The sequence below is a fragment of the Cynocephalus volans genome, chromosome X, assembly GCF_027409185.1.
Source record: "Cynocephalus volans isolate mCynVol1 chromosome X, mCynVol1.pri, whole genome shotgun sequence".
NCBI classification, from domain to species: domain Eukaryota; kingdom Metazoa; phylum Chordata; class Mammalia; order Dermoptera; family Cynocephalidae; genus Cynocephalus; species Cynocephalus volans.
In genome coordinates, this window is record NC_084478.1 from 50,205,432 (window position 1) to 50,221,495 (window position 16,064).

The window sequence follows — 16,064 nt, forward strand, 5'->3', positions numbered from 1 at the left end:
GTCACTGCTTTTATTAATGTGGTGTATCACATTTATTGATTTGCATATGTTGAACCAAACTTGCACCCCTGGGATGGACCCCACTTGATCATGTTGTACAATTTTCTGTATGTGTTGCTGTATTCTGTTAGCTAGTATTTTATTGAGGATTTTTGCATTTATATTCTTCAACAATATTGGCCTGTAGTTTTCTATTTTTGATGCTTCTTTGTCTGGTTTTGGTATCAGGGTGATATTTGACTCATAGAATGAGTTTGGGAGAATGGCCTCTGATTCAATATTTTGGAACAGTCTGTAGAGAATTGGTATCTGTTTCTCTTTGAAGGTTTGGTAGAACTTTGCAGTGAACCCTTACAGTCCTGGGCTTTTCACTGTTGGGAGCCTTCTGAACACAGCTTCAATCTCTTTTATTTTTATTGGTCTGTTCAGATATTCTATATCTTTTTGGCTCAGTTTTGGTAGTTTGTTTGCATCTAGAAATTTATTCATTTCCTCCAGATTTTCAAATTTGTTGAGATGTAGTAGTTTATAGTAATCTCTAATGTTTCCTTGTATTTCTGAGGTGTCAGTTGTAATATCACCTTTTTCATTTCTAATTTTTGTTATTTGGGTTTTCTCTCTTCTTTTCTTAGTTAATCTTGTTAAAGGTTTTTCGATTTTATCTTTTCAAAAAACCAACTTTTTGTTTAATTGATCTTTTGTATTGTTTTTCATGTTTCTATTTCATTTAGTTCTTCTCTGATCTTAATTATTTCTTCCCATCTACTAACTAACTTTAGGTTTGAATTGTTCTTGTTTTTCTAGATCTTTAAGGTGAAGTGTTAGGTTATTTATTTGCCATCTTTCCATTCTTCTAAAGTTAGCATTTAATGTGATAAATTTCCCCCTCATGCTGCTTTTGCAGTATCCCACAGGTTTTGGTATGATGTGTCATTATTTGCATTGGTTTCAAGAAATTTTTTGATTTCCTGTTTAATTTCTTCTTGGACCCACAAGTCATTAAGGAGAATGTTGTTTAATTTCCATGTGTTTGTTTACTTTTCAGAGTTTCATTTATTATTGATTTCTAATTTTAATCCACTGTGATTAGAAAAAATACATGGAATAATTCCAGTTGTTTCAAATATGCTGAGACTTGCTTTGTGACCTAATATGTGGTGTATCCTGGAGAATTTTCCATGTGCTCATGAGAAGAATGAATATTCTGAGGTTGTTGGACGGAATGTTCTGTAGATATCTGTCAAATCCAATTGGTCTAAAGTATTGTTTAGATTTTGTGTTTCTCTATTGATTCTTTGCCTACATGATCTGTCCAATGATGAGAGTGGGGTTTTCCGGTACCCCGCTATGATGATGTTAGTGTCTATCTCTTTCTTTAGATCTAGTAGTGTTTGCTTTGTAAATCTGACTGCTCTGACATTGGGTGCATATATATTTATGATTGTTATGTCTTCTTGATGGATAGGTACTTTTATCATTATATAGTGACCTTCTTTATCTCTTTTTATGTTTTTTGCTTTAAAGTCTATTTTATCTGATATAAATCTAGCTACTCCAGCTCAATTTTCATTTCTATTTGCATGATATATCTTTTTCCATACTTTCACTCTTTGTCTATGTGTGTCTTTACAGATTATGTGAGTCTCTTGGAGACAGCATATTGTTGGGTCCATCTTTTTAATCCAACGAGTCAGTCTGTGTCTTTTGAATGGGGAATTTAATCCCTTTACATTTAGAGTTATTATTGAAAGGTGTTGATTTACTCCTAGCATTTTACTGAATTTTGTTTAGGTGTCTTAAGTACCTTTTGTTCCTTTCTTTTTAATTTTCTGCTTGTCTTCTCTATTTGTTGGTTTCTTGGGGTGACAGACAAACTATTTTTTCTCTTTTGTTAGCATTTTTGTTTTGCTGGTAGGTATTTTCTTTCTTGAGTATTCATGGCAGTGATGGTTGTTTTTGTGGTATCAAACCTAGTACTTCCTTGATAACTTCTTGTAGGGTTGGTCTTGTGGTAGTGAACTCCCACGGTTTTTGTTTGTCTGAAAAATATACTACTTGTCCCTCATTTCAGAAGGATAGCTTTGCTGGGTAATGTATTCTTGGCTGGCAATTTTTGTCCTTTAGCATTTTGAATGTATCATCCCATTCTTTTCTGGCTTTTAGGGTTTCTGATGAAAAGTCTGATATTATTCTGATTGGGCCACCCTTACAGCTGACTTGCCACTTCTCTCTTGCAGCTTTTAAGATTCTCTCTTTGTCTTTGAGTTTGTCAGTTTGAGTATCACATGTCTTGGAGTGGACCTTTTTGGGTTTAATGTATTTGGTGATCTTTGGGCTTCCTGAATCTGGAGATCTGTGTCTTTCCCTACCCATGGGAATTTTTCTGCTTTTATTTCATTGAATATGTTTTCAATGCCATTTCCATGCTCCTCCCTTTCTGGAATACCCATGGTTCGGACATTTGAGTGCTTAAGGTTGCCAGTTTTCTCTCTTAGATTTTCTCCAAATTTTGATTCTTTTTTCTTTTTTCTTGTCTGCCTGTGTTAATTCAAACAGCCTGTCTTCAAGGTCAGAAATTCTCTCTTCTGCTTTTTCAAGTCTGCTGGTTAAACTCTCTGTTGTGTTTTTTATTTCATTGAATGAATCCTTCAGCTCCACAAGCTCAGCTACATTTTTTTTCAAGACATTCCTTTCTTTGTACATTTCTTCTTTCAGATCCTGTATATTTTTTCTCATTTCATTGTCTTGTCTGAATTTTCTCATATCTCATTTAGTTTCCTTAGAATAGTTACTCTAAATTCCTTGTCTATCATTTCAAAGACTTCCTGTTCTATAGGAGCTAGTGCTTGAGAGTTATTATTTTCCTTTGGTGGTGATGTACTTTCTTGATTTTTCATATTTCTGGTATCTTTCCTTTGGTGTTTTGTCATTGTGGCCAGGGGTATCTCAGTCCACTTGTTTCACCCTAATGTCTGGCTTGGATCCTGAAAGGACTGCCACTTCTTGGCAGCAGGAACTAGCCTGGGCTGGAAGTCCTGCCCCACGTGTCTTCTCTGTCTCAGCTGGCTCCGAGTGTGGGGGCTCCAAGCCTCTTAATTCACTCCCGGAGGTGGGGACTTCCCTGGGCCGGAATTCCTACCCCGCCTACCTTTTCAGGTTTGGCTGGCTCGGGATGTGAGAACCCCAAGGCTGTTAAGTCTCTCCTGGTGGCGGGACTGGCCTGGGCCAGAAGTCCCACCCTGCCTGCCTTTTCTGGCCTGGGAGGCTTGGGGAGTGTGGACCCAGAAGCTCTAAAGTCTCTCTGTGCAATTCAGAGCAACCTGAAATGGGGTCCTGTGGCACGCAGCTCCCATCCACTCCACCACAGATCTCGGGTCCTCTGTCACTGCTCCTCAATAGCTGAAAATTGGTCGCTCTGTGGGAGGGAGTGACACCAGCAACCGACTACTCTGCCATCTTGACCGGAATTCAGATTATTAACTGCATAACTTTTACACCTTTTGTCATTCATAGATATTTATTGTTTCACTGTGATTCTTTCCTGAAAGCTCCTGCAATCAGTTCCAAGCCAAAATGCTTGTTTTGCAACAAAAAAAGACTGCAGTTTCAGTGGCTGGGATGTCCACAGTCCAGGGAACACATCTGGTAAGGTGACTCTTCAAAATTTTAGCATCCCTAATCAGAGAATGGTCTCATCCCAGCCCTCACTGGACAGGGGATCCCAGCTCCAGCCCAAAGCCCATCAGTCACACCCTCCATATTGTCTTTCAATTCCATTTTTCCATGAACTTTTTGAAATACCCTCATATTTCCTAACTATAACAAAGTTAATTTACACATTCTAAAGAAAACAACATCATTTAATACAGAAGGTGGGCACAGAATCATATCAGCCAATTGAATGCTTCATTTTTGTCATACCAAAATGTGAACAAGTTATAATACCTCTAAAATACAATCCATCTTTTATACCCTATAATTCTGAGAATAGAGCAGTTATCTATATAGAAACTTGTTTTCCCTTTTTTATTAATTGGTTATGAGTATTCATGAGGTGCAAAGCTGGTTGTCACCCCTCATGCACATGACGTGAAGGATAGATTCCTACTGGCAGCATGCCCATTACCACAATTTGCATTTGTACCCTGTGTCTCCCACCCTATCCCCAACCTCCATCTCCCCCACCCTACTCCACTTTGTAGCCCAAGGAATGTTCTCGCTCTCTGCAAGTCCAACGCATTACTGTGGTCCTTTCTACTTTCATTCTTTCTCTCTTAGCTCCCACATATGAGTGAGTACATGTGGTATTTACCCCTCCGTGCTTTGCTTATTTCACTTGACATAAGTTTCTCCAGGTTCATCCATGTTGTTGCAAATGGGAGAATTTCATTATTTTTTATGAATAATTTTTTTTTTTTTTTTTTGTCTTTTTCGTGACCAGCACTCAGCCAGTGAGTGCCCCGGCCATTCATATATAGGATCCAAACCCGCGGTGGGAGCGTTGCCGCGCTCCCAGCGCCGCACTCTCCCGAGTGCGCCATGGGCTTGGCCCTTTATGAATAATTTTTTTAGTATGTTTATTATTGTGTCATTTTTTACATATTTGTCAAAATAATAAACATAAATAGCTACACAAAAAGTTCAGAAAAGCTTATAAAAAAGCATTTGTTCCACTCAACTCTTCTTCATCAATAGTTCTACTTTCCAGAAACAACTGATTTTAGCCAACGTGATAATACAGCTTATGTTAGTTTTTCTATTGCTGGCATAACAGATTACTACAAACTTAGTAATGTGAAAAAACACAAATTCATTATATTACATTCCTGTAGATTAGAAATTCAACTTGTATAATTTGACTAAGATCGAGGTGCTGGCAGAAACTATATGTTCCTTCCTGAAGGCTTTATAGAAAAGTCCCTTTCCTTGCCTTTTCCCAGTTTCTAGAGATCAGCCACATTCCTTGGCTAGTGGGCCCTTACTCTGTCTTCAGAGCCAGCAACATAGCATCTCTCTGACCCTCCTTCTGTTGTCGTATCTTCCTCTGGCCACAGTCAGGAAAATTCTTTGCTTTTAAACACTCACGTGATTAGACTGGGACCACACAGAGAGTCAAGGATAATCTCTCCTTCTCAGGGTCTTTAACTGTAATCACATCAGCAACGTATTTTTTGTAATATAAGGGTAATGTGTTCACAAATTCTGGTGATTATGACTTAAGCATCTTTGGGGGCCATTACTCTGCGTGCCACATGGCTATTTCATGATTTATCACTTTCAGATAATGTCTCTTGACTGCCCACTAGGAAAGATGAGGATTTAACTCATTTTCATTACCTCCACTTCTCTTTTCACCTTCCATTTTTAGATATTTATATTATTTTAATTCTCCCATTAGTCAATTAGTAATTGTAAGCAATATATTTATATCTCTAGTTCTTTCTTCATCCACTTTAGACAATCCCTTTAATTACCCACTATGTAAAATGAGTTTCACTCCTCTTCTTTCTATTATTCCCAAAGCCTTTTGTCAACTTAACCTTCGTATACACATTGTACATATCATACACATGTCATTTTACATACAATAAGTATGATGACATTTTAATTCTGCTCCATAAACATATTGTCTTGTATGTATTACATATCTTATTATGACTGTGTATGTGTTATTCACAGAAAATTCAAGTAGTTTATTAGAATCATATTTTCTTCACTATAGGGCCAATATGACCCCTCTGCCACTCAAGACAGAAGTCTAAATCTTTCCTTATATCAATTGAATAAAATTTCTTTGGTACAAAATAATCTCTCAGTTTTGAAGGGATTTTTTTTTTTCTGAAATTCAATTCAATTCAGTTCAATAAAGTTTCCTTTCTAGCCCCACATACAAGGTTTTTTGCATCCTTGAAGTTCTACTGTCTTATTGACTTTTTATGCTTTGAAGAGTCATATTTTTAATTTCAGAAGAGATTCTTTTTGGATCTCTAGCTAAAATTTCATATAGCACTCTGCTACTTTTTTTTATGGGTGCAATGTTAAATATTTTCTCGTATAATTTTTCTTCACTGGTATAGAGGTTCAAAATTGCAGAAATAGCAATATATAAGACAAAAAAGGGAGTATAAATACATATCTCTACAATGAATGCATGGCTTCTTTATTATGCATGTCTTTCTTTTTTCCTTCTAGATGGATTCCTAATTAGAAGAGAGGCAGAGATATCCAGTAAGAAAAAAAAGAGTAGATTAATATAAAAGTTACTTTATTATATACCTGAAATTCTTCACTTTTTATTACTGCTTCTCACCACATTTTCTTACATGTATGAAACATATTTTACATTAATCTCAATCAAAGCATCCATTTGTATAAGGTGAAAGAGATGAATTATATTCAAAATATTTTGAATATTCTTATTAAATATATGCATAAATGTGTATTTATAAAATAAATATCTTTATATATGTTTGTATACTTTGATAATTACTTCTGAGAAATTATATACATACATATATTCTCTAAAAATGTCAGTATTCTTTCACCAAATAGCATAAATGTTTGGGGAGAAATTAATCATACGGAATAGTTCAAACCAACCATGCTTCAGAATAACAAACTTATAAACTAATAACCATAATTACAAAACAGTTGTAAACTGTACCATTTCACTATACATACCTGAGTTTTGGTGACCTTGCCTTTAGAATTCATCTCATGTAAAGGGATTTCAAGCACAAATTCAGTACTGGACAATCTCACTGGTGCTTGCAATGCTATGAGAAGAAAGTAAACACACTGGTAAAATATTAACAGATATAAGCTCATAGGCACTTCTTAGTATATGAGTACTTTTCCACATGAAACCTTTAAAAAACATTTATTTTTACTTTTATATTCACAACTGGAAAATTAAATTACACTTTAAAAAATTTCAAAAAATATGTTGGTTTCTCACATTTACCAAGTTCCATTTTGTGAGATTTTTTTAATGGTAATGAATTACAAATAAAATAGGAAAATCACCCTGGCTATAAACAAATATGAAATATACTTAATATTGATCTAATAAAAAAGTACATTTAAAATGATCATCACACTAGAGTTTGACCAATGCAGAAGTGAACAGAAATGCAGAAGAAAAAATTATTGGAATACAGGGAAAATACATAGATGGCATATCATATATTGTTTCTTACATGGAAGAAGAAAGTTCTGGGAGTAAATGGCTATTTTATGAATGATTCAGTAATAGGTATAGCTGTAAACACACTTACTGCATTAAAGAAAATATTGCCTGCATTAAAAAAAAAATAAAAACCTATACTTTTGAAACTTACCTCTGAGATATTTGAAATTCTTAATGAAAACTAAAGGGTCTCACAAGCTTTTGGGAAAATAAGTGAGTGGACAGAAACCAATTTCTGATCCTAAAAATATATGTATCTTACATATGCTTTTGCTATATCACTGAAATTAATTAATGCTTTGGCAGAGGGTTAGGATATATAGGATAAGAAAAAGCTGTAGATGGTGTTCATAATTGCGCCACTCCCAATACCTATCAGAAGAAAGCCTGAAAAAGATAAAGTTATGGCAGATATACAGAAAGTGGCACATGTACTATGGCCTTCCCATTTGCAAATTGGCAATAGGGGAGAGCTAGGAAAAAGAAAAGTTTGATTATATGTTTAAAAACAGAGCACCATTTTGGCATATTACTTAAATTCTTAGAGAGCACTATTTTATTTAAAGGAAAAAGTTATATTCTCCCTAACACAGATTATTAGAGAATCATTTTTCTGGAGGAACTGAGCCATCCAATATTAAAGTTTCACAGACCAACATTTCAGACCACCACCTCCCCCCAAAATTAAAACATTCATTGGTATTCTGATTTCTGGGCAATGACATAATATTTTGTGCTGAAGCTAGCTTTTGAGAGTCACCAATAATCATGACAGAATAAGCCAAAAATTAAAGAAATTGCTCAACATGAAATAGAGGCACAAAGAATAAATAATCCAGCAAAAATAGAGACAATGTAGTGAAAAGAATAAAATGTCAAAGAAATCATCAAAATATAAATAGTGATAAAAGGTACCATTTTCACAAAAAAAGGCAATAAGTAAAGAAATAATCAGATAATATTAAGAATTCTTGATAGTTTAAATTGGTCTAAATAATATTTGTCATAAAAAAAATAAAGTCAGAAAGATGTCCTGAGAAATGCAACAAAAATGAGGAGAAGGACAATTCACATACATAACAGGATCTATCAGGTGCAAAATCCAAACAATAGTAATCTGAAAAAGAGAAATATAAAAAATGGTAGTGAAAAAGAAATTTTCAAGGAAATAATTTACGAAAACTGTATAGAGCCAAAAGACATGAGCTTCCAGTTTGAAAGGCCCACAAGAACTTAGGATAATGGTAAAGACGAAAGATTCACACCAAAGTCATCCGTATGAAATAATGGAATAGCAGGGAAAAAGGAAAGTTTCTAAAAGCTTTCATAGGGGAAACATAGGTCACATATAATAGATGCAGAAGAAGAACAGCATCAGACTTCCAAATGTAAGAACAGAAGATAGAAGATAGTAATACTTTCAAAATTTTGAGGGAAAATTATTTCAATCTAGATTTCTATTCTCAACCAAACTACCATATCATACAAGTGCAGGAGGAAAAACAGTATTTTCAGACAATATTTTCAGACAAGGAAATTCTCAAAAAATTAACTTCCTTGTACAATTTCTTAGGAAGCTCCTGGAAGATATCTACCAAAACAATGAAGTAAACCAAAAAATAGGAATCCTCACAATTGTAGTGAAGGGAAGACTCACACAAAACTTCTGCAACAGAAAGCATCTAGTTCATAACTGTGCAGGAGTTTGATGTGCTCCAGGATGATTGTTCCAAGAAAATAAGTAGACATGACATATTATCCGACAGGCAAGAATACATGGAATATTGTCCTGACAAGCATGTTATAGAGCTTTGTGGCATTGGAGGATTTAGTCAAATATTCAAAGACAATGAAACAATTATTAACTCCTGCAAAAATCAATAAGTTGAAAGAAAGGAAATATAATAACTGTACATGATATACTTGGCTCAGCAATGAACAGTATAACGTCACAATAATTAAAACTCCAAATAAAAATGTAATTGAAATTTAAGGTATTATTAATTTTAAATTTAAGGTACATTCAGTAATGGACCACAATAATCAACCACATTGTATATCGGCAAAATAAAAATAAGAAAATAAATAAAATTAAAAATTAAAAAAAAATTAAAAAGATGTATTTTGGCTGGCCAGTTAGCTCAGCTGGTTAGAGCGCGGTGTTCCAACACCAAGGTCTAAAGGTTCGGATCCCCATGCAGGCCAACTCCCCCCACCACAAAAAAAAAAAAAAAAGGAGAGAGAGAGTTTAGACCTCTTTTTGACTTGAGAATCATCTCTGGTATGCACAATAAGAAAAATAAATAAATAAATAAATAAATAAATAAATTTAAGGTAAATTGGATTTAAGGTAAATTTAAATTTAAGGTACATTGAAAATGGAGCAGTGGCTTAATAGTTGCAAGTGACGGAAAAGGCTTGTCACTAAATAGTGTCTTCATTAGATAAAAAATGAAGAAAGTCGTTCCCTCTGTGGTTCAGGATAAGCTGTGAGGAGGAGAAGGATAATGCACTGCAGTTCTGGCTTATAAACCTTATTTGTACTATTTTAATTTTAGAATAAATGCATGTTATTTTGAAGTAAAAGATACCAGCAGGCTTGTGAATCATCCCCTCCTACTGAGGTAATTAATGGCTGAGGGAATGACCAGATCTCTTTGTAAACATAGAAATGGCATCAACCAGTGGACTTATGCAAATAAGTATCTTGACATTACATGGCCTATCAAGAATAGCTGGGATTTATGAATTTATGGGGCATGGCTGGTAGGAAAGTGGGACTTTATCATGCAGTCATTTCTTATCTATGTAACTATTACGAGTACAAACTAAGAGAGCACCAAAAAATTTGGTATTCTTTGAGAACAAGTTTTCCACAAATGTCATTCAACACTAATGTGCAGCATGAGGACTACTGTTAATAATATTGTATCACATACTGGAAATTCCCTAAGAGAGTAGATGTTAGATACTTTTGCCAACAAAAACCAAGGGCAACTATGGCTGATGATTCTTGACTACAGAATCATTTTACTATGTACAGTATATCAAAACATGCTGTACACCTTAAATTTATATAATAAAAACATCTTTAAAAATTCATCTGTTAATTCAAAATCAAAAGGAATCCTAAGGAGAAAGAAAAGGACAATTTGGAAACTGTGTCTGACAGATTTCAGCTTCCCTAGGAAGAAACGCTACAAATCTGCCTGATTTTACTTGTATCATTTGAATCATTAGTAAACTTTGGTGTTGATAAGTTATATAATACAATTAAGACTATTTGACATTTCAGCCCTTTGTGGAGTACAAAAATATTTGTTAAAAACTAACTAGATATTTAAAATGTTGGATAAAATTTAAACCATTAAAAATAGAAAGAAAAAGGAAACCCAGAATGACATATTTATCAGCCTCTATAAGGGGAAGACACTCTAATTTTTAAAGCAAAGTTAGACATCACAGAGGAAAAAGATAGGTACATTTTACCATAAAATTAATAAAGAAATCTATTGAAAAATGAATAAAACTAAAGGCATAAAGCAAATCTTGTAAAGCATTCACATTAAATACGAAAGAAGATAATACAAAGAGCTTGCTCAAATCTGTCAGACAAATACAAAACCTCAGTGATAAAGGCAAAGTATGTGAACAGATAATTGACATAAAATATAGAATTAATAACAAAGATAAGAAATGTCTTATCATTATGAGCAAGCAAAAAAGTAAAAATTGAAATGATTACTTTTAATCACACATAAGGATATCCAATTTCTTCAGTCCAACGCTGGTAAGAGTTTATACTAGGGAGGGGGTAAAACAATACAACTCTGTATAAACATCCTTTGACAAAATGCATCGAGAGACTTCAACTGTATACATTTAGAACTAATGCAACCAATTCTGAGGAACTTTCTTTAAAAAAAAAAACCTAAATAGGAAATAAATATTATATGCAAAAAATGTTTACTACTACAATATTTATATTAACAAGAAAATAAAAAATAAACACCTAAATACTTATGATGATGTTTAAGTAAGCTAGAAGAGATACTAACTCGATGAAATATTTTGTAATAACTACCAGTGTTAATTTATGTCATTAATAATGGACTACAGCATTCAAATAAAATTTTCTATTAAGAGTAAACAGAGGTGGTTTCAACTTAGCATAAGCAGTATACTCCAAGTATATCAATAATTAAATTAATAAATCAATGTATAGAACAAAAACGAGTAAGACCTCAAAATATTAAAAACCGTTTGCTCTAAATATTGGAATTCCACACAAGTGTTTTTGTTTCTACATTTTCCAACTTTCCTTAATGATGCAATTTTAATTTTTAACCTTCAAATAAGTAAATTTTATTTTATTTTTCATGAAAGATAACCACTTAGTTCAGAAAACAAAATTAGACAATGATTATTTTCTTTTCCAGAAAAAGATACTTTAAAAGAAGGGAAAAACTTTGACTTCATGCAGCCTCCATACCAGCTGTGAAACTCATAACTCTAGATTTTAAATGAGAGTGAAATAAATTTTTATCATGCACATGCTGCTTTAGTGAGACTTCTCTTACCAGCTGCCAAGTGCAATTATCTGATATGATACTTGTCACTATTTTATAATTAATGACAATTTAACATAGTATTAAACTATGAAACCAAAATATAGACTTCTTGACTTTCCATGAAGAATACTTAAGCATATATAATGAAAAGCAAAGCCAAAGTTTGTCAAAAGAATAGTTTGCAGAGTACATCAGTTTTATCCTTGATATATGGAGAAAGTGAATAGATATTTAACAAATAATCCCAATTTTTAATGTACTTAATTTTCTTTTAATGTATGTAGTCCCTTTGTAACCCATCCATTTAAAATAAAAAATATTTTCTTAAACGAAATTATAACAGTTTCAGTTTATTTTCAATGCATTTTATTTTAATAATTTATACTATCATTTAAAAACTACACCCAAAGTAAATAAAATACTATGTTGAGCTGTTTTTAATTCTATCATATTTTTTTAGCAAGATTCACTTACCTGAGAATATATCTGTGAAAATTCAATCTCACAGATTGACAATATAAGTGATACACAAAGGAATCATATCATAATTTTACTTTCTATTTATGGGACTGTGCCCTTTTTCTAAGCAAAAACAACAGATGGCCTCAACGGATAAAAGGTGGCGCCCAAGGGAAGTTAAGGGGGAGGGCTAAGCATAGAGAGGCAAGGCACATGCACATTTGACCTTTTCAAAGATTGGCCTAAGCTTGTAAATCCCCACCTGCTAAGCATATAAATATGATCTTTTGTGTGACAATAAACGGAACTGCCTGACAGAACCCCCGCTGCATGTGTATGTGTTTGTTCCCTATCTGGGGAGAGCAGCAGCATGCTCACCCATCTCTTGGAATCTCTTTTTACCCTGTGTCCTGGGGGGGGGGGGGAGAAAAGGGCAATCTCTTTGGCCCCAACCCTCTAGGGAAAAGAAAAACCTGTTGGGGTCACGTGTGGCCGCCGGAGATGCCCAACATCTATTATTTCTATTTTTGAAAAATAAGTATCATATTCTGATTTTAAAAAAAAGTTTAGGTGGTTATGTGTAAATCTTTGGCTTACACCAACTGGCTGTTTCAATATTACATACGAGTAGCTTGAACATAACATCAATATTACATACCAGTAGCTTGAACATAACAGGGTTGGATAAGTGGTGTTGTCTTAGGAAACGAAGAAGAACCTGACAAATATTCAGCATAGAGTTCTGAAGCCTTGAAGGAATTAATTTGAACTTCAATGATAAAGTCATAGGTTACCACCTGACAGACAAAAAATACGTTATGACTGTTTTTGCTCAGAAAAATATATAATTGATTTAACAAAACAGCAGTTTAAAAAAACAGTTCTCAAAATAAAATTATCTAGTGACATTGAAATAGCATTTTTTTTCAAAACAAGACTTTATTTTTCATGAATTCAAGAATAATTCTAAAAAACCAAAAGTAAATAAATTTTAAAAAATAAGTCCTATTCTTTCAAAGTAAACCAAAGATCTAAATATAAGACACAAAGCTATAAAACTTAAGCAAGAAACTGGAGGAGAAAAGTCTTTGTGATCCTTGGTTAATCAAAGATTTCTTAAATGCAATAGCAAAGAATCATCTCTATTAAAAAAACTACTGTATCAAAATTAAAAACATTCATTCTGTTAAAGACATTGTTAATGAAATAAAATTATAAGCCAAAAACACATTTCTCACATACAAAAAAGCCAACTGGTATCCAAAATACACAAAGAACACTCAGAGATCAATTTAAAAAATGAACAAACTAATGAAAAAATAGGTAAAACATTTAAAAAGACACTTCAGAAAAAAGATAAATGACACATTAGCCCGTGAAAAGATTCCTAACATCACTAGACATTAGGGAAATGCAAATTGATACCACTTCATATCTATCACAATTACTTACACAAAAATAAGCAATACCAACCAAGTGCTGGTAAAAACGTGAGCATCTAATATATTTATACATTGCTGATGGGAATGCAAAATTTTACAGCCACTTTGGAAAATAGTTTTCCAGTTTATTAGAAGGTTAAGTATATATTTAACATAAGGCCTATCTCTCCCAAACTCAGGTATTCACCCAAGAGAAATGAAAACTTAGTCATATGAAAATCTGCCTGCAAAATTTTATAGTGGCCTTATTTATAAGTGCCCAAAACTAAAAACACCCCAAACACTCTCTAAATGATGAATGAATAAAACACTTTGGTAAACCTGTATGATAGAATACTCCTCAAAGATAAAAAAAAAAAATATGAACCACCATTACACACAATAATACGGAGAAACCTCAAATGCATATGGTAATTGAGAGATGTCAGACTGAAAAAGCAACATACTTTATGATTTCATTTATATGGAACTCTGGAAAAGGGAAAATTACAGGGACAAAATCAAATCAGTGTTTGTCATGGGCTGGGGTGGGTGGAGAGGTTGATGATAAATACACTGAAGAAAAATTAAGAGACAGTGATGAGATTGTTCTCTTTATTGATTTTGGTATTTGTTACAAAGCTGTATGCATTTGTTAATACCCATGCACTACCAGAAAAAGAATTTTACTGTACATAAATTTTTAGAAAAATGAAATTTTAAAAAGTTGAAGCAAATTTCTTAGTTCTGTTTTTAATATACCTGGCTTCAAAACCAAAAATTAACTGAGAATAACTGCACCTAGTCAGGTTAGTGACAGAAGAATGAACCCTAAAAACTACAAAAAATATTGGCAATTATATAGTGCTAGTCCCTCATTTTTAAATAAAGAATCTGTGGCCCAGCCTTTGTGAAAATACAGAATATTTGCATAAAGGAGAAGAAAAACAGTCAATCTTCATGTTTGGGATCCACATCAAAATAAAAGAAGATGATGATATCAGCCAAATAAAATACAGGTAGCTCTAAATGCCCAACCCTCCACAAAAACATCAAAAACAAGCAAAGCTGTTAGAACAGTGTTGTCAGCACTCTGGAAACTAGTCAAAGGTTTATAGTAACTCAATGAACCCTGAATCAAGAAAAAGGCAACTTAAAAACAGTAGGAAAGCTTTGTGGCACTTTTACTTGCCCTTGCTCCACTTCCTCCCCAACTCAGTGATGGTCTTAAAGATGACAGCCTGCATTTCCAATGTAGAACCCTGGTACCTGGTTTGGATGGAGAACAGCGGACCTCATTCACAAATTATTGTGTTTGTCTGTTCTAACTTGTCTGGAGTTACCTGAAGGACTAACACAAAGTGATCGTTTTTGCTTTGGCTAACTTGGAACTTACTCAGGGCAGAAAACTAGTGGGCATTGCTTAAAAATGTTGTAAGATAACCAAAAAACCTGAATCTACCTGGGGAAAAAAATATTAAGATTAAGATATGTAAGCACAACCTGAAGCCTGGAGAGAAAAGTGAGGGAAAGAGTTTCATTGGGATATTATTGCATTCAGAAGTGCCCATGTGTACTAGGAAATTTAGAAAGCCACGAGCCTGCTCAGGGTAGGACGTGTGCTCATAAAATACCTGAAAAGATTCTAAGCCCTCACATCTCTCTGACTGTAGACTAAGTGCAAGCAGGAAGTAAAGGCTAAGACAGTGTTGTAAACAGCCTGGCTAACTGCTAAAGGAATGCCTTGGCACAGAGTCAATCCACAAAGACTGGGATAGGTATTTTTGTTTTTGTGTTTGATTCTTTTAGTTCCTTCTGTGCAAGTAAATCTACACAAAAATACTAGCTGAAAATCAGCTAAAAGCTTAGACATTTCAGTGACCAAATACAACAAAGAAAACATTCTTTGCAAAAAAGGGTTTTGAAAACTAACTAAACAAGTAGATGACTGCAGCCTTCAACAATCAAGAAAAATAAACCCAGGGAAAGGAGGATGATCTGATTTCCAGTGTTACCACATTATAATATTCAAATGTCCAGGTTTCAACTACAGTAACAAAAATACCCAGTTTACATGGTCCAAAGGAATAAAATAAATCAACAGAAACCATCTCTGAGGAAGCCCAGGCAAAGGAATTACTAGACAAAGACTTTAAAGCCACTGTCTTAAATATGCCCATAGACCTATAGGAAATGATAGAAAAGAAAAAAGAAAATCAGGTAAATAATGTATGCACAAATTGAGATTATTAGTTGTGGGCTGATCAGAGATGGCCTTTACTGTGTTGCGAAACATTCCTTCTATATCTACTTTGTTGAGCATTTTTATTGCAAAATAATATTGACTTTTGTCAAATGCTTTTTCTGAATCTAATGAGATGAACATGTGATTTTTTATCTTTCATTATGTTAATGTGGTGCATG

The 16,064-nt window shown here is 33.7% G+C and overlaps 1 protein-coding gene across 1 annotated transcript in view; it reads right to left on the bottom strand.

The window, feature by feature from the left end:
* The window catches only part of CFAP47 (cilia and flagella associated protein 47), a 578,552-nt gene that overhangs the window by 453,750 nt on the left and 108,738 nt on the right, over positions 1-16,064 (bottom strand). Inside the window, 2 exon segments of the mRNA XM_063084619.1 lie at positions 6,682-6,776; positions 12,878-13,016. Coding sequence (XP_062940689.1) covers positions 6,682-6,776; positions 12,878-13,016 — 234 coding nt within the window.